This window comes from Equus caballus, chromosome 3, assembly GCF_041296265.1.
Source record: "Equus caballus isolate H_3958 breed thoroughbred chromosome 3, TB-T2T, whole genome shotgun sequence".
Lineage (NCBI taxonomy): Eukaryota > Metazoa > Chordata > Mammalia > Perissodactyla > Equidae > Equus > Equus caballus.
In genome coordinates, this window is record NC_091686.1 from 124,126,214 (window position 1) to 124,145,445 (window position 19,232).

General features: G+C 51.0%; 1 protein-coding gene across 10 annotated transcripts in view; it reads left to right on the forward strand.

Moving 5' to 3' along the window:
• POLN (DNA polymerase nu) overlaps nucleotides 1-19,232 on the forward strand; it is a 174,943-nt gene that overhangs the window by 148,923 nt on the left and 6,788 nt on the right. For 7 of the 10 annotated variants that reach the window (XR_011437649.1, XR_011437650.1, XM_001489088.7 and 4 more), the window contains 3 exons: nucleotides 6,614-6,745; nucleotides 11,901-12,011; nucleotides 14,779-14,857. Coding sequence is in view for 7 of the 10 variants with exons in the window: in XM_001489088.7 (XP_001489138.5) it covers nucleotides 6,614-6,745; nucleotides 11,901-12,011; nucleotides 14,779-14,857 (322 nt within the window). In the remaining 3 variants the exon portion in view is untranslated. The remainder of the gene's footprint in view (nucleotides 1-6,613; nucleotides 6,746-11,900; nucleotides 12,012-14,778; nucleotides 14,858-19,232) is intronic. The other 3 variants (XR_011437648.1, XM_070264054.1, XM_070264055.1) reach the window with 1 other exon arrangement.

Sequence of the window (19,232 nt, forward strand, 5' to 3'; positions counted from 1 at the left end):
CCTGTGTGGACCTCCTTCTCCCTTGTATCAGTTCTGCTTTGAGCATCAGGGCTTGTGCAAAGACACTAAGAAAAGGTTTCATCTCCCTGCTGTGGAAACCCTTTGTTCATCCAAAGAAAGGCAGCAAAACTGAACAAACTTCCAGTGCAAGAATATATGGGCAAAGGCGTAGTTGATTATATGTAAGAGCCACTTTGCACTTCTCCAGCGTGACTGTGGAGCCACTTGACGTGCTTCCAAAGTGCCTGTTCCCAGGACTGTAAGTGACCCCCTTATGATGGGTCTGGAACCCAGCGCAAACCAGCCAGGCTGGCTCCCACCGCAGAGCTCTGCTCTTGCCATTCCCTCTGCTGGAACCCCAGCGCCCAGGTTCACAGAGCTCCCCCTTCACTTCTTTCAGATCTCCGCTCAACTGTCTCCTTCTCAGCTGTCTTTGACCACTGTGTTAGTTTTCCATTTCCGTGTAACACAGTCATTATCGCAGTGTCTGTGGGTCAGGGGTCCCTGCACAGCTTAGCTAGGTCCTGTGCAGGGCTGCAGTCCAGGTGTCGGCAGGGCTGTGGTCTCTCTGAGGCTCTACTGAGGGGACACGCTTTAGCAGGCTTCAGTCTCTTGCTGGCTGTCAGCTCCTGAGTTCTTGCCACATGGGCCTCCCAGCACAGGCAGAACCTAGAACACGGTAGCTTCATTCTTCAGAGCCGGCAAGGGAGGGAGAGATGCCAGCTATGGAATCACACAGTCGCATAATTCCTGTCACCTTCGCCGTGTTCTGGTGGTTAGAAGCGAGTGGCAGGTCTGCCTGTATTCTAGGGGAGGCAGAATCATGGAGGCCACCTTCAGAGTCAGCCTGCCACATGCCCTTTTTAAGCCTCTGGTTGTCCCCGCCCTGTCCCCATGCAGCACTTTCTATCCTCTTCACTGCTTCCTTTTCTCCAGAGCACCTGCCGGCTCTGATGTGCTCATCTGGTCACCGTCCCACTCTCCCAACGCAAATGAGCTCCATGAAGCAGGAGCTTCTGCCAGCTCTGCCCACTGCTGGTGCAGAGCAGGTGTACAATAAATACTCACTGAACAAATTATTGAACTTTGGAGTCTTTCAGCCCTACTTTTGAAAACATTCTGTGTACATAGTTTTGGGGAAATAGACTAAGAGACTTTGTTTTAAAGAACTGAATTTAATGAGTGATAGCAGGGTGACATTGGGTTGATGCTCCTCAGACTTGCTTGGTGCATCTCCTCCTCTCGGCCTCCTCTCTGCTTTATTCCAGAACTGTCCTGGGTCTCTGTCTGGTGGGGAAGGCAGCGTTCCGCCAAATTATATTAGATTTGTGTGCCTTGTGTCCTTGCTCCAGAATCATGTGTTACAGACCTACCATTAGCTTTGGCTTTGCAGGTAGAACATTGCTTCTGCTTCCCCAGCCAGGCAGCCCAGGCTGGAGTCCTGACTCTGTCCCCTCCTGGCTGTGTGACCTTTTTTTTTTTTTTTGAGGAAGGTCAGCCCTGAGCTAACATCTGCTGCCAATTCTTCTCTTTTTGCTGAGGAAGACTGGCCCTGAGCTAACATCCATGCCCATCTTCCTCTACTTTATATGTGGGATGCCCACCACAGCATAGCTTGATGAGCGGTGCCATGTCCACACCCGGGATCCGAACTGGCAGACCCTGGGCCACCAAAGCAGAATGTGCAAACTTAACCACTGTGCCACCGGGCTGGCCCCTGTGTGACCTTTTACGAGGCCCTCCACCTCTCTACCCCAGTCACCTGCTCAATTAATGCAGAAGTAGGGTAGTTGGAGCAGTACCTGGCACCAGCTAACTCTCATCTTTAGCATCTGCCACCATGTCTGAGTTCAGTGGTATGCTAGTACCCACTGCCAAGACTGGGCAGCTCTGTGGGGTGGTGGGAGCACTACCCCAGATTCAGTTGGGAGAGAGGGACAGAGGGTGAGTGTGCTGAGCACTGGTGTGAGGCTTCGTGAGGAGTGGGAGAGGATGCTCCCCTCTCCCACTGTTCCCTCATGCACCCAAAGTCAGTCTTTGCTTCTGTTGGTTTGGCACCTTCTAGAGAATTCACTTTATTTTTCTGGAAAGGAAAAGAGCTCTACTTTGTAAATAAGCAGTGAGTCATTAGCTATGATGTTGGTGAAAAGGGTAATTTGGCTGCTTTTAGCCCTCATGGTGACAGCGTTCCCACCCCAAGCCTCCGTTTCTGCTGTTCCTGTTGTCGCCGTCCAGCTTGACAGCCAGATTACCGTGCATCTGCTGGTGTCGGCACAGGGCTGCATCTATCCTCTTCGTGTGTAAAGCAGGAATCTTGTCAAGGGAATGTGTTGGGTCTTCTGGGCTGCCAGGGACACTTTGAAAATTGAGCAGAAGGGCTTTCAATCAGCTGGCTTTCATGGGCGGCAACGACATGTTTCACATAAACATGCCAGGGAAGTGTCCCGAAGCTGCTGCTCTGAATGCTGGGGGCATATGGCAAAGGCATAGCTTCATGTGGTGTGATCGTTGTGAGGACTACGATGCAGGACAGTAGAGGGAGAAGCAGGACTGTGAAATAAGTAGAGAAGATGCTCCAAAGGGACACCACATCTGTGCAGTCTTCCTGTGGCCTGTGAGGCAGCCTGCTCCCCACGCCTCCCTCAGACTCATTCTCGGGATGTTTAGGAGCTGCCAGGGCACTGCAGCAGAAGGCTCTTCCTCCCAGCGACCATGCGGGGCTGTGGAGCAGCTGTTTACCTGGGGGGCTTGACCAAAAAGGGCAGACCTACGGGCCCACTGCTCCTCCTTCAGTCAACTGAATTCAACACCTGCCAACTAACCATGCACCTCCCCACCCGCCCAACCCCAGTTCTACTGACAGCCCCCTCTGAGCCCTTCAAGAGTCAGCTCCTCCAGGAAGCAACTCCTGACTCCTCTGGTCTTACTCTGACCTTATATGGCCTGAGAGTCAGTTTAACACTTGATTCTTCTCAAATTGCTTGATATTTCTTAAGTTTTCATCCATATCCAGTCACATTTGACCAACAGGTATCACTGAGTGTGTGCCACATGTCAGACTCCACACTGGGCACTAGGAGTACCATGGGGGAAGGCATTTGTCAGAAGAGACCCACAAACAGGCCCAAGTGGACAACCCTGAGTGATCAGTACATGTTCAGGGATGTTTCTCGAGCTGAGGGAGCCCAGAGGAGGGCCCCTTGCCAGATAGGGCTGGGAGAGGTGGGCAGACCGCCCAGAGCAGCAACACCTGGGCTGAGTTTGAAGGATGATTGAACTGAAGGACATTTGGGACTTGGTCTGTTCCAGTTAGACCAGCCAGCACTCCTGGAGGCCCACTCTGTGCCAGGCAGTCGCTAGGCCCTAGACCTACGACAAGAGTGAGAAACTGTTAGCAATTATGCGTGAGGTGAAAGAGCACTTGGAGAAAAAGGAGTGAAGACTGTCTTCCTAAAGTTACAATTGTAACACACACACACACACACACACACACACAGGATGTACTTAGCCATCTGTGGGGAAAGTCAAACTGTGTGTTCATACAGGATTTGGAGATGGGGAGCACCGCATGCTCCCCCAAGAGGATCGTTGATCTCAGGGATGCACTTGGGAAGACATGGCTGTGTGTGATTCCAACTTAAACAGGAGAAATCTGGTCAATTGAATCGAAGTGTTGAAGAAATTTGTGGGAGAAGAAGGGGCCAGTCGACAAGAGGCCTGGAACAGAAGCCCTCACAGAGCCAGAAGTCGTCCTGTGACAGTGGCCTTTGAATGTGACGAGACCCACTTGCAAGGGAGCAAGAATCCAGGGCCTGGAGAACTGACTGGACCCTCTTCCTCCATCTCAGTCTTAGTCTCTGCTTCTTTTGGAGTTGCCACTTCACTTGCTTCTCCTGTAAATAGGCTTTCTTCATGATAGGGACCTTGCCCTTCAGACAGCCCGACAGCTAGATAGAAGAAAGGAAAAGAATTCTTTCTCAGCCACAGATATTGAGAAGAAGAAGTGTGACTTCTGGTAATGGCCAAGTAGCTCCCGTCAGACCACCCTCCAACAGATATCAACTATATAAAGTATGGAAAAAGTACAATAAACGACTACCTAAAGGTATTGAAAAGTAACCAAAAGCAGACAGCAATTGGAGGTGGGTTGACACTTGGAAGGAAGAAATGGTACAGGGTAAGCTTCCCATTTTATAGCTCTTCATCTGAAGGCAAGCCTCAGTTAGTGCTATGGGTGGCTAAAACTCTGATAGAAATCCATAGTCTTAACAGCTTGAAGAACCAGAGGACCGAGTTTGAAGCAACCAGAGAATCTGGAAAGCAAAGGGAGAAATCTCAGAAAGGAGAGCCAAAGGAGAACACCAAATGCTGGGTATGAACTCTGCCCAAACCTCTGCCTGACCTCTAACTATGCATAAGTAGGTTAGACTTCAAACAGCCCAGCTAAGGCTGAAAGACTGGTCTGACATTTCACCTGCTGCCCACTGCAGGGGGACAAAATTTGAAGTTAGACTTCAGCCAAATTAACTACCCCTTTAAAAAAAATCAGTGCTTCTGAGAAAAACGTAACAAAATCCAGAGTGTCTACAACATATCATTCACAATATCCAGGACACAATCCAAAATTACTAAACATATGAAGAAATAAGATAACTTGATCCATTCTCAAGAGAAAAGCAATCATGGAAGCAGATACTGTGATGACCCAGATGTTGAAATTAGCAGACAAGGATTTTAAAGTCACTATTATAATCATATAATGATATAATTCAAGGATGTAAAGGACAATATGCTCATCATGAATGAAAAAAAGGGAATTTCAGGAATTAAAAAGAACCAAATGGAAATTCTAAAACTGAAAACTTCAATATCAGAAATAAAAATTCACTCACTGGGCTTAACAGCAGTCCTGGCTTCTTTTTGGCTGATAAAAAGACTCAGGGTCACACCCGGCTGGACCAGCCTGAAATGTCTAGCCACCATCTGATTCCTGTCTGAAAGCCAGTGGGGTTTTCCATTAGACTGCCATAGCTGAGGAGCAGTGATTGGAATGTCACAGAAAGAGTTATCAATGGATTATTTCAGTATAATGTATTCATGAAGCTATCATATGGTCTTAATTAAGCCCTAAAAAGGAATTAGAGGTTTTTTTCACTTCTAGCCGAGTGACATAGAATAGTCAGGCAGGCCTGGGCAGAGAGAAAGAACTGAGGGCTCCAAGAGCTCTCTCTGCTGGGAGAATCTTTGGGGAGCACAGGGCACCCCAGCCTTTCCCACTCTTCCTGGACAAGCAATGGAAGCAAACATCTGCCCCTTCATTCTCCCAAGATGTGAGCACTCTGGCTAGAACCACTGAAAGCATCAGCTGGCCAGGGCCAGGAGTGGCCTGGCTGAAGAGAGGACTGAATCTGAGAGGTCAATCTATCCCATTCCTTCGGAGGTCTCTTCTCTGGTCTTCATAGACCCCACATCTCCACCCCTGTGGCTATGGTTTCTGGGCCATGTTGTCTGAAGGCCCCTTGGGATACTCTCTAGTGTGACCCCAGAGTTGACCCAGTGCAGAGGACAACAAGCCCACCCATTCCTTGTCCTGGTCATGCTCTCCCAGGAATTCAGGTCTTTAGCCACTTGTCTCTCTGGGGTTTCCTCCATTGATACAGCCCGTAGGAGCCCAGGGCTTTTCCCCATGATCCCACTGTCCAGCAAGGCTCCCATACCTGTCTTCATGGGCTCCTCGTTCTCTGTTTAAATTATTCTTCTTTTCTGGAGAAAAATGGGAGAGAATGACTGCATATAGAGTACCAAGTATAAGCCAGGCTCTGCTTGGAGCTTTACCTGCTTTGGCTCATGTGGTTCCGTTACCAACCCTTGAGGGTAAGGACTAGTGTTCCTAAGTCATAGGTGAAGAAACGGAGTGTATTGCAGGTCAGGTAACTTCCCCAAGGCCCCATATAACTTCCCATGGGTGATAGGGCTGGACTCAGACCCAGGTCTGTGTGTACCCAGCAAGCTGCACTGGAACTTAGGGTGCCATCCTGGCAGTTGAGGTACTGTCCCAACCAGAGACTTTGCTATAAGAAGCTTCACAAGAAGACCTGCATCCTCTAGGAACCAAATATTGGTCTGGCCCAAAAGTGTTTGTCTAAAAATAAAAATCCCAAGGATGGGAGTTCCTAAGTACCATTTTCTCATATTTGGCAATGGAATTTCCCTTCCTCTTTTCCTCGGCGGCCGTCTCCAGCTTACCCTTGTTCTAGAATCAGGTGTCCCTCCGGACAGGCTGAGAGCAGAGACTACACGTACTTCATTCACAGCTTCAACTGCAGCACCTGCAGGCACTCAGTTAATATTGTTGAATAAATAAATGTTTAACAGGCCCCAGTCCAGGTTGACCGGCACTGAGCACTCAGGTGTAAAGTCAAAGCCAACACCATCCTGACCAATCAGAAGAGACAGTGGTGCCAACTGGACCTTGACTCGCCAAGTCTTCTGAGAGCCCTTCTGTTGGCTCACTTCTGTGCCTAGCGGTCATTGCCTGGCAGCTTATGCTCTCAGTCCCTGCTGGGTGTGAATTAGGGCTTGCCTCTGATCTTGACTGTTTCTGCTCATACAGGGAAAGAGAGGCTTGCTGCTTGCCTTGGAGTTACTGTTCAGGAAGCTGCCCGGTTTTTGGAGAGTTTTTTGCAGAAGTACAAGAAAATCAAGGACTTTGCCCAAGCAACCATTGCCCGATGTCACCAGACAGGTGAGCCAGCTGCAGCCACAGCCAGTGGCTGGCCCCTGTCCCTCTCCCACGCCTGGCCTGCAGCAGCTGGGCGGTCTCCTGGCCCCTGCTCCTCTGGTGGGTGGGTGGACAGATGGGAGGGTAGTGAGTTGAAGGGTGGAGCGAAGTTGATGGAGGCTGGGTACTGGGTAGCTGGGAACTGGGTGAGTGTCCAGCCCCTGCTGGATAAATGGGACCAAAAACCCCCACATGAGAAGGGTCCAGAGCCAGCCTCTGCTTGAGGCAACAAAATTAAGAAGCTCGAGTTAGAAAATGATAGATGGATAGATAGAGAGAGAGAAAAAAAAATCCTGCACCTAAAAATGGAGAACATATGTTCCTATGAATGTGATATATTTATAAAATTTCACTACAATTTGGTCACAAATTCCAACGAATATCAAATAGGACATATTCTGTGACCACAGTGGGGAAAAAAGTAGTTTTATTTCTATCCACATGTGTGGCCATCCATCCATCTACCTATTTGGAAATTAATTGCACTCCTCAATGATTTAGAATTAAAGAAAAGAAGTCTCAAGGGGCCAGCTCCGTGGTTAAGTGGTTGTAGTTCCACGCACTCCGCTTCAGCAGCACAGGTTCATGGGTTTGTATCCCAGGTGTGGACCTACTCCACTCATCGGCCATGCTGTGGAGGCATCCCACATACAAAAATTGGCACGGATGTTAGCTCAGGGTGAATCTTCCTCACCAAAAAGAAAAAAAGAAGTCTCGAGAAAATTGTAAACATTTTAGGAATAAATGACAGTAAAACTATCTCACATGAGAAATTATGGAACATGGCCAAGCTGACAGCTCACTAAGAGGAGAAGGAATACTGTAAGAAAGTATTTTAATAAGAAAGAAAGAAATATGTGAACATAAATGGGTTGTATTCAACACAAGACATTTGGAAAAGAGCAGCAGAGTAAAGTAAAGATAGAAGAAGGAAGGAAATACATGAAAGAGCAGAAATTCATGAAGTAGACAACAGGAAATAGGATCTGTGATAGGTACAGGGAAAGCAGAGAACCCAGCACACACTTGAAACTGAAAAATGACCTCAGCTGGAGAAGCAGCCTCGGCAGCAACCTTCCCAGATGGCTGTAGCGCGTTCCCTCAGGCTTTTCTGGACTCTCCCAGAGGCTCGATGATGACTTTTCTCTCTGGAGCCCGTGCACAAGCCCATAAGTTCCAGTGGCTCCTCCACAGGCTCCTCCTGGGCCTGACCGTGCGTCCAGGCACTAGCCCACGTGGGGTCCTCCATGCGCACTGGGAACACTCAGCGCCCAGCTCCCTGCAGCCTTGGTGTGGGGCACAGGAAACCCAGCAAATTGTTTCCATCCCCTGGGGAGTATCTAACAGGCCTCAGGCTCCGCCGTGTGAGCCCCACCCTGTATCCTCGCTGAAGCCCCACAGGCCCTGACCATTCCTGGACCCAGGAGCCCCAAAATTTGGAAAGATAAAGTACTATCAATTTTGAAACATTAAAGTAGCGATAGAACCTAGTGTTGATGAGAGTATATAGAGCCAGTATCACTGTAGATGGGAATACAATAAAAATGTAGGCACTTATGTAGCACCAACCATAGGCAGAATTCCAATGTCTTTCCGTAAACTGCCTTACTTTGTAATCCTCACTGCAACTCTAAAAAGTGGGCAGTATCGTTATTCCCATTTTACAGATGAAGAAAACAAGTCACTGAGAGGTTAAGTAGCTTCCCAAGTTCACACAGCTAATGGGTGGTGCCTGGCTTGAACCCATCCCCAGGCAGCTCAGGCCTAGAGCCAGCGCCCTCCCGGGCTACTTGGCTCTGCATCCCTTCCTTTACTTGACTTCCTTGAAGGGCCACAGGGTTTAAGGATCCAAATGTGAAGTATGCACACCCATTGACCCAGCAATTACACTTCTGGGTGGACACTGTAAAGAAATACTCAATCATTGAATTCGTCCACAAACATCTGTTGAGTGCCTATCTCATGTCAGGCACTGTGTTGATGCCAGGGATATGAGGTCCTTGCTCTCCTGAGTTACAATTCATGGAGAGACAGGTAACCCACAAGTAAACAAGTACATTCAGACAGTGTCAGAAAGATGGGATCCTGCGTGTGAAAGAAACAAACAGGATGCTGAGGCAGTGAGCAACGGAGGGAGGCCCCTGAAGAAGGCCATTAGCCATGGCCTCACAAGGAGGTGAGACCTGAGCCGAGACATGAAAGGCCAGGAAGAACCAGCACTGGTGCCCAGAGTGGGCAGGTGGGGATGTGGGCAGGTGTGGAGCCCAGACCCTGAGTGGCGCTCCTCAAGCCATGGAAAGAACCTGGGTTTTGTTTTTCACAAATTATTCCAGCAACAGTGTGGAAAATAAATTGGGAGGAGAGACTGAGGTCAGAGCTAGCACACCTGGGGATTAGTCTAGAGGTGATGGGAGTGTTCGCTCAATAAATGGTGGGATGGAGGGAGAACCACAGGTAAGAGATGCCAAGAAGGCAGGACCAACAGCTGCAGAACAGAGGCGTGAAGGAGATTGTGTGGAGGGCCATGAGCATGTGCTCTCCACGCAGGCAGACCTGACCCCCCTGGGGTTGGAACAGGTGAATGAGGCAGATATACCATGATGTTGATGACGCTGAAGGTTAGGGCCCCTCCCAAGTCCCTGTGAGAAGACCTGCAATGTGTTCACATGGTCACATCTTTTGTAAAATCGGCAAAACCAAGGCATTTTAACTGCAATCGACTAAGACTGCTGCCTCTTCCTCTCCAGCTTCCTCCACCGTGCTCCCTTCACTGCCAGGTGGCATTGGAGTGGCCACAGCCATTTTTGGAATCCAGCTAAGGGGAAGTCAAGTTGGTGACTCATTTAACTCATATTTCAGTGTGGATATTCCTGTGGCTTATTGGTTCTTCCATGTGTGGTTGAAGGATGCTAATTATCCTGGCATAGGGAATGGCTTCCAGGAGCATTCCTTCCACCCCGTGACCACTCCCTGAACATCATGAGGGTGCAGAGCTAGAGGTAATCTCACAGCCTGAACTGGAATGATGATCACCAGCACTGCAAGAATTGAGTGGAGGAGAAACAGGATTGAAATGTGTGGAGCAGAGGCTTCCACTTTGGGCCACAAAGGAGTAACTAGGTTCATACTTTCCTCCCACCATAAACAACTAGAAAGCTGGACAATATATATGAAGCAATTGTTTCAGACACTGGGTCTTGAGCAGTATATGACTCTGGTCTCTGAGAGAAAAGGAACAAAGGAGGTGAGCCCTCTGAGCTCCCTGTCTCTAGAGGCACAGACCACAGTGCAGGAGGGGAACCCAAGCAGATTACAGTGGTCTCGCTGGGTGAAGGAGACAAGGATTAGGATTGGGGAGGCAGAGGCAGCTGGATTTTGCAAGGCAGAGTATCAGAGGGGAGGGAGCTATGCAGAGAAAGCATTCCATAAATCTTCAGAGGACTCCTCTGTTTTCGAGTGCTAAGATACATGTGAAGAGAGTGGAATTTAGACTAAGCAGAATAATTTCTAGGGAGCAGCAGGCTGAAGAATTCCAGAATTCACACAGGGCAAGGAGATGTTTGAATTTTGACCATCAAAGTCGAGAGTCCTTGCTGGACATCTGGAATGTTCAATAGAGACCCCAGAAGGGTCACACCTTAGTAGTAGATCTAAACTAGCCCTAGATTAAAGGCTACTCTAAACCCACCCTAACAAAGCTTGAAAAGAGGCCTCAACAGAATCAGGTGATCAGCAAGTAACCTGGACCTGCCTGGCAATCTCAAAACGAAGTCATCAAATTCCAGCACTCAGCAACATAAGACTCACAATACCCAGCATCCAGTCAAAAATCACTAGACATGTTAAAAAGCACAGACTGAAATGTTCCCAGTCAGAAGCACGGGCTCTCTTTGTCTTCCCTGCCAGTCACTATTAGGAGACTTTAATTATATATATGGCCTGGCATATAGTGGGCACTCAGTCCATTGTCATTTTTATAATTATGGTATGGTGGGAAATTCTTCCAGTCCTTAGACATGTAAAGTCATGAGTTGGGGATTTAGTTCTCACCAATACCTAGTAAAACAGAAGTCCTCTCTGATCAGGAATATACTCAACCAAGGCAGCATGTTTGTGTTTATTTTCTTAAAAAGGACCTCAGGGCCAGCCCTGATGGCCTGGTGGTTAAAGTTCAGGGCACTCTGCTTCGGTTGCCCAGGTTCATTTCCTAGGCACAGAACCACACCACTCATATGTCAGTGGCCATGCTGTGGTGGCAGCTCATATTAAAAAAAAAAGAAAAGAGGAAAATTGGCAACAAATGTTAGCTCAGGGCTTATCTTCCCCAGCATTAAAAAGAAAATAAATAAGGACCCTGGGGCCAGGCCCCATGGTCGAGTGGTTAAGTTCGCATGCTCCGCTTCGGCAGCCCAGGGTTTCACCAGTTTGAATCCTGAGTACGGACATGGCACTGCTCATCAAGCCATGCTGAGGTGGCATCCCACATGCCACAACTAGAAGGGCCCACAACTAAAAATACACAACTATGTACCGGGGACTTTGGGGAGAAAAAAATAAAATAAAATCTTTAAATAAATAAATAAAAAAGGATCCCCAAATTGTGGAGGCTTCAGGCCCTACGAAACTTGGATCTGCCCTCATCTGTGGGGATATGACCTTCAACTCAGGCCATCAGCCCCCTCCTTGAATGGAATATGAGTTAATGCCTTTCTTCCCCATTCCAGCTACCACAGTCCAAAATGACTTCTGTACCCAAGTCCCATAAGCAGCTTTTACAAACTCTATAATATAAAAACTGTCCTTTCTTGACCTATGTCAGGTCTAAGTGCAGCTAGAAGTCAGAAAGAAGTGCAAAAATGTGCCACCAGGCAAGTGAAGGCCACCCTATTGCTGTCCTCGCTTTCCCACCACAGAACCCACTTGGTGAACAGACAGACCAGGAGGCCTCTGGGTGAGGCTCCTGGCAGCGCTCTGATTCAGTGCTGCAGCCATGAGGGGTCCTGCTGGGGCCCGTGGACATAATCAGAGGAAATCCATGCCCGCAAAGGATGGTCCACCAGCGCACCACACTGCCTGTTTGTTTCTGCCTCTCACCCTGCTTTTCCTCCGTGTAACCCAGGCTATGTGGCGTCCATCATGGGCAGAAGGAGACCACTGCCCAGGATCCGTGCACAAGACCAGCAGCTCCGTGCACAAGCAGAGCGGCAGGCGGTGAACTTTGTAGTGCAAGGTACCCAGAGCCCCTCAGCTTGCCTCCTGCATCCATTTGCTTCTTGAGTGACACCCACTAGATTATTGTCACGATATTTCCTGCTCCTGTCCTGCCTGGAGATGCTGGTGAAATAACGCCTGGCGCACGGCAGGTGCTCAGTACCTGGTTATCTTTATAATTATGACATTTCCCCGCAAAGATTGTCTGAAGCAATGCTGTCCCTGTATCTACAAATGAGAGACTGAGGCTTTAGGAGTCTATCCAGCCAGCACTAGGCCAGGCCTGGAGCTCAGTCCTTAGACTCTTGGCCTGGGGCTCTCCATCATCCCGCTCATGCCTGGCAGGTATGAGACCTTGGCATCCAAACCCAGCATTCCCTCCACATCCCGCAGGCCTCAGCAGGAGGCGGGCTGGAAGACTGATGACACATTGTTTGCCTATAGTTATGAAAACCCCATAATCATCTTTAGCCACAGTATTCAAATAGCTCAAGTCTCTGCGTGGAGGTGATGTGAGACAGCTATAATCAGAGGCTTCCCACGCTGCATGCCATGAGCTGTCCCTGTGAGGCCTCAGGGTAACCTGGGAGTTGGGCACCACCCCCATCTGTGATCCCGTAGGTCACAGATGGAGAACTGAGGCCTCCAGGGCCCAGGGAGGAAGCCTGGAGGTAGGATTCCAGTCCAAGGGCGGCTACTGCACCACCCTGCCTCCAGAGTGGGGTTCTGCAACAAGAAAATGGGCAGGGACCCCAGCAGACACGGAGCAGGCTTGGACTGGTGCAGCACGAAAGTCAGGGCCCCAGCAAATCCTGCAGAGAGGCAGGTGTGGCGGCGCTGCCCGGTCAGCCTCAGCCTCTGTGCTTCCCTTGGAGAACAGGGGGGTTGGCAGCAGCTGGCAGGGCGATTGCTAGGGTCTGGCCTGGGCTCAGTACGGAATCTTCGGAAATCCTGTCTCTCGGTGTAACCACTCAGACAAGAGCTAAGGAGGGTGACAGCCCTCCAAATCCTGATATGGTTCTGATTCTAAGGCAGGTTCTCAAGTGTGAAGAAGTTGTCAGGTCATGACCATGTATCTCTGTTCACTAGGTGTGTGCAGGGCGTGTTCACTAGGTATGTGCGAGGTGTGTGCAAGGTGGCACTGAAGCTGTTTTAGAGAGTCCTTCCAGCAAGAATTGTGCATAAGATATGTTCCTGTGAGCAGCTGGCTAGGAGGCTTGGCCACAGAATCGAGCTACCATGGATGGCTCATCTACCAGCTGAGCCACCGCCCTGTGTTATCTGAGTCTCTGAACAAGTGACTTGCCAATCATCCACTTAACAAACATCAGTGCTCAGCTCAACTAGGCGCCAGGAACAAACAGTGCCCACAAGAAAGTTCTGCCTCCACGTGGGCAGACAGTCAGCCAACAAGACCAGCCCCGGAGCCCCTGCCTCCCTGGGTTTCCCCTTCACCCATACTCTGTTCTCTCTCCACCCCGGCTCCCTCCTCCTTGTTTCTCCAGCTCTGTGCACTTTTCCTAAAGTAGCAGGCAACTTGACAACCCATCCCAGAAGAGGGTTCTCGTGGCCCTGAGGCCCCTCACAGCCAGCAGGTCGGCCTCAGAGACCAGACTTCCATGTCCAGCATTCCTGCCATGCTCATGGGAAAAAAGCAAATCAGTATTCTGGGGGCGTTGCCTGGCAGTGGAGGAAGGCAGTCCATTGAGGACTTGTACTTCTTCATTTACCTTAGGAACCAGGAACAGCTAATGCAGTTTAAAACTGCCAATGGAAACCTGAACTTCAGTCTGTTTCCCACGATCAGAACCAATTAAGACACCCACTATGTGCCTGGCACTGGAATAGGCATGTCCCCTATGCTGGCCAGCACCTTGCAGGGTGCCTGACACAGTGTTGGATGAATAAATGCCTGACTGGTGTAATTTATCCCTACCAAAACCTAGGAGGCTGTATCGGAGCCCCCTTTATACTTTGGAAAGCTAAGGATCAATGAGATTGAAAGGCTGCTCAGCTGGAGGGTGGTGGGAACTTGGATTGAGCCTGATCCATGCTTGGCGTCATTCTGCTAGTTGGTGCAGTGGGCAGAATTCTAGATTCTATGCCCCATGTGCTTACCCCAAGTGTGGGCAGAACCTGTGAATATGCTGTAATATCACTCCTATGATCAGGTCATGTTACATGGCAAAAGAGGGTTTGCAGATACATGTAGGTCCATAATCAATTGACTTTGAGTTAATCAAAAGGGGAATTATCCTGGGTGGGCCTGACCTAATCAGGTGGGCCCTTGAAAGACGGTTTAGCGGTCAAAGTCAGAGATTCACAGCAGCAGATGCCCTCCTGCAGGCTGCGAAGGAGCAAACTGCTTGTCGGGGAGAGGGCCCATGGCAAGCACCCACAGCTGACAGCCAGCAGGAAAACAAGAACCTCAGTCATTCCACTACAAGGAAATGAATTTAGCTGACAACCTGAGGTCACTTGAAAGTGGGTCTTCCCTAGCGAGCTTCCAGCTGAGGACATGGCCAGGTCACATACTGATCTCAGCCAGTGAGACCCTGAGCAGGGGACTCAGCCACGCACGTTGAGCTCCTGGTCTGCAGGAGCCGGGAGATGTTAGATCTGGGTTGTTGCAACCTGCTGGACGTAGAGTCGTGCGTTACGCAGTGTAGCAAACAGAGACTGCCAGCCTAGGCTGGCAGTGCTGGGCAGTCCCTGTTGGCTGAGTCCCTGCCGCAGGGCCCTGGGCTTCACACTGTTCATGAAACAGAACCTCTTGTGCCCCACAGGCTCAGCCGCGGACCTCTGTAAGATGGCCATGATCCACATCTTCGCTGCAGTGGCCACTTCCCCCACCCTGACAGCCAGGTCAGTGAGTGAGTGGCCAACCTGCCCAGGGCCTGGCCCTGCACGTGGGCCTGCCTTTCCCTGGGCTGGCTGGCCTGTGTGCATGCTCCTCCCAGGACTGAAGCAATGCCTGCCATTTCCCATCTGCGGGTCCTGATTCTGACAAGCTGACCAACCCCAAGCAAGAGGACTCCCTGGAGCCTGAGTTCCTCTCAGCACTTCTGGGGGAGCCCTTTCTTCCCCGCTTGGCCTGGGCAAGGCACCCAAGGGCCTGCTCGAGGCAACTGTGGTAACCACAGGCCATTCACTTTGGCACACCAGGAGGTCTCCTGAGGAGCGTCACCTGGTGCAGAAATGCATCTCCCCAGGCCCCTCCTCTCACATGCGTCTGAACCTCTTCAGGCACAGCCCAAGGGCACCACGTGAAGCTGCCCACCCCGGAGGTAGATAGAACCCACAGCCCCTAGACAGGTTACAGGAGCTCCAAACTGCCCCCACTCCCACCCCTGTTATTGCCACCACCCCAGTCAGTGTGCCGGACTCCCAGCTCCTGCTGCTGCCTTGCTGCCATCTCTGCCCCCAGAGCAAATGTTCAGACGCACCTTGAAGGTGAGGGCTCCACCACTGCTGCCCCTGGGCCACAACTGTCTCCAGTCTCTGTCTCTGCCTCAGTTGCTCCCCATGGGGCACACACCCTGAGCATCAGGGTGGCTGAGTGACAAGGAGCCCTTGCCCAGCCTCTGCTAGCTTAGAACCACCCCCCACAATCCCACCCCTGGGCCTTGGCCCTGGGTGCAGGGGGAGGGGGTGGGTTCTCCTCTGGAATCCTGGAAGCTTCTTGGCAGCTAACAGAGAAGGCCGCTGGAGAAATGAGCGTGTCTGCCTCCAGGTCTGGCTCCCTCCCTCCTTGGTCCCATGTACATTTGCCAGTGTCAGAGGGGGCCTCAAAGAGGCCAGCATGAGCCCGTCCCTGCAGACATGCCCTTCCCAGATGGGTCAGCATGTCCACTGCTAGGAATTCAAGCTCATGTCAGTGGTGGCAGCAGCTTCTCTAGCCTGCAAAGTGTGAAGCTGTCTCCCCGGCCCCCTCCCAGGGGAGCCCTGCTCACTCCCCCAAGACCCCGAGGGCCTGTGACCAGCACAGAGGCCATCTGGCCTCCTCCTCCTCCTTCCCCGTGCAGCCTTCCGGACACAGGCCCCTGCTTGCCTGTGGCCCCCCTTTTCCATCTGAGCTTACAATTTACTCTTGGCTTCTGGTATCATTTCACATTCTCAAGGCATGATTTCTCCTTGTCTGAGGGCTCCCTTCTTTCTTCAAGAAGCCGTCTCCTATATTTCTTCAGACCTTTCCTACTGTTCATTTTGACTTCGGTGATTTCAGCAACTTTGTACAGAAGTTAGCACCAGACAAGGGCCTGCCCTGGGGTTTATGGGGTGGTATCTTAGTAAAGGGGAAGAAAGGAGACTGTCCCCAAGCCCCACAGAACCACTGTGGGCCTCGCCCCTTTGCAGGCCTGCAAGCACTTCCTCTAGTCCAGGGTTCACCTTACACGTTGGGAGAAACAGCATGGGGAGGAGGTCTTCCCTGGGCTGCAGCCAGGGGGGGGGGAGAAGGGATGGAAGGCCAGATGCCTGAGACCCAACAGGCACTGCCCCAGTCACCCTGCTGGTGCCTGTGCTGGGCGCTGGGCTGCTGGCTCTGATTGCTGCATTAACTCAAGGAGGAGAGAGGCAAGTGCAAAATGGAAGATGCTTTCTTCTCACTGAGTTTCTCCTGCCGCCTCTCACTGCCGTCTGCTCCCTCCCAAACACACACACACCAATGCCAGACGCCTCTAGCTACCCATCCCAGGGTTTCCTCATGGTTTTTGGATTAGTTCCTGAATCCATACATCCTGCTCACTTCTGTAGTTTCTGTAGGGTAAATTGGGAGGGGGTATGAGCAGGCTGTGCTAGCTCACCATCTTGGCAGGAATCAAAAGCCAAACTGTTATTCTGCGTCTATGATATTGTATGTCTAGAAAAGTCTGATCCGTTTTTGGTTTTTGTGGGACTGATCAAGGCAGTTGGTATATGAGGCTTTGGGGTCTTTTTTGGTGACAGAGTCCTGAGCTGAGCATAAACAATTCTTACCCAGGAATTTGACACCATGGCTGATCATCTTTCTATTATCAGCCCTTTACTGTCTTTAGGAAATGCTTTTCATAACAAAATGCATTTTGTTGTTTTAGGAAACAAAACATATTGGTGTGGAATTTCATACTCTGGTGGGGCATTTCATACTCTGTGTTTTGTGAACTTGATTTGTTCTCCCCCGAGTAATAGAAAAGGTTCTAGATTGTGTCTAGAAGGGGCAGATACCAGCTAAGTGTGAGCTTGTATCTGCCTGAAACAGCGTGAGTGAAGTGCATCACCAGGGGGCTCATGGTCCTACAAAGGGAGCAGGTACCCCGAGAGCCTCATCCAGTGGCCCCTAAGTGCCCCTGTGGGCTGGAGCCACAGGACAGTCTCTACTCGCTGCCCACAGGCCCAAAACAGGAAGGCCAGGTGAGCTTCTGACCCTAAGCTCTGCCTTTGCCCAGAGAACTCACTTGGTCGTTGGCTTAGTTGTTAGTGTTCGCGAGCCTACTGGCCAGGCAATCCAGCTCCCCTCTCTGTCTCTTCCAGCACGGGACCTCTGTGAAAAGGCCTTTCCAGGTGTTAGAACATATCAGAGCTAGAAAGAAGCTTCAGAGATTGTTGGCTGCAAGACCTGACTGTAGAGAAGGGGTAACTGAGGCTCAGAGCATGATGCAATGTGTCTAAGTTCACGCAGAGCTAGACCAGCACCGGGCCTCCTGCCTCAAGCTGCACTTTTCCCTTCACTGCCCCTCCATGGAGAGGACCAGGAGCCCCGCCTAATTCCCCACTCAGGACAGCGGTGGCCTCAGGAAGACACTGCCCCTCCATGGAGAGGACCAGGAGCCCCGCCTGACTCCCCACTCAGGACAGTGGCAGCCTCAGGAAGACACTTGCTCCTTTGCCCTGGGGCCGGTGGAGGGGTGTCTGTGGAAGACGGGGATATCTGCTCAGCACTGGGGCAACCCTCTGACCTCTGGCCACCTCACAGTGCAGCACAAACCGAAGGGTACCCTGTGTCCAGACCTAGCTCAGCACAGGGCACTTGTTCTCTCAGCCTCAGAAAGTGGCGGAAAAGGTGCCTGGGGCCCAGGGAAGGCGAGAGGACCAGCCCAGCAGTGGGGAGTGGCCTCGATGGACTGTGAGTGCTGGCAGGACCTGGACTTCCCAAGATGAAAGGGTGGCAGGCAGAGAGTCCTTAGCACCTCCTGAGCCCTGCTTCTGAGGGCAGGAAGGACACAGCCGTTTCAAGGCTGGACCATGATGGGCACAGAGGGACTGCGGGGCGCCCAGAAGGGAGCTGCCCCGGGCAGGCCACAGACAGGCAGATGAGCTAAGCCTTTTCCAGAGTGTTCTCCCATGGGATCACGGTTCTGTGTGGCCTCGGTTACTTCATCCCAGTGCAGGACAGTGGGATGGGAAGTTACCTTAGCGATCAGCTTGCTTCTGGGAACTGACGGAGTCTGGCACCTGTGATCATCTGCCCCATGCAGGGGCCTCTCCAGTTCTCCTTCTTTCCTGTGCCCCAATTTCCAGTTAGGAATATGGTAATGTCACAGTCAGCTGTGAGAGTGATGTGTAAGTGACTAGCAGTTCAAACCTATTCTTAGGTTGCTGCCACACCAGCAGCTTAGAATTTCACAATGTAATTTCAAGAAGTGTGAAAACTGTTTCTGCTAAATCTGGAAAAAGTTACAAGTGCCTATTCTGAGATATCTGCCCATTTAAAAACCTAAGTCCTTTGGGAGCCGAAGACTCCACTAGAGGCCTTGAAGTTAGTTTAAGAAAGCGAATGCTGCCAGCCTGGTCTGGCTTCTGGAAGGGCAGTGCTGAGAGCATTTGGCCAGAGGCTGCACATAACACACAGGCACACTCCCTGAGGGGCAGCCACGGGGGCCTGTGGGCCGGCAGCCTGCTCCGTGGTCTGGGCCCAGCATGATATCCTGTGCATTCACTCCCGTGAGGATGTGCACTTGCCACTAGTAACACCAGCCCAGCTGCAGCCGGTCAGACCCCTAAAGGTGGATTTTTCTCCCATCATGAGAAGTCCAGAGCACCACAGTTGCTGACTTTGGTTCAGAGGTTCAGGGCAGTAGGACTAAGGTCCCTTGGCTTCCTGGCCCTTTCCCTCTTGGTGCCACGATAGAGGTGGCTGCTTCAGCCATCATGCCTTGCAGGCAAAAGGATAAAGTGACAGTCAAAAGGGTACCTGACTCTGGGCTAAGTTAGCCCTATAAAGAGCCTTCCTGGAAGTTGTAAGGGATATACCTCAGGAGCC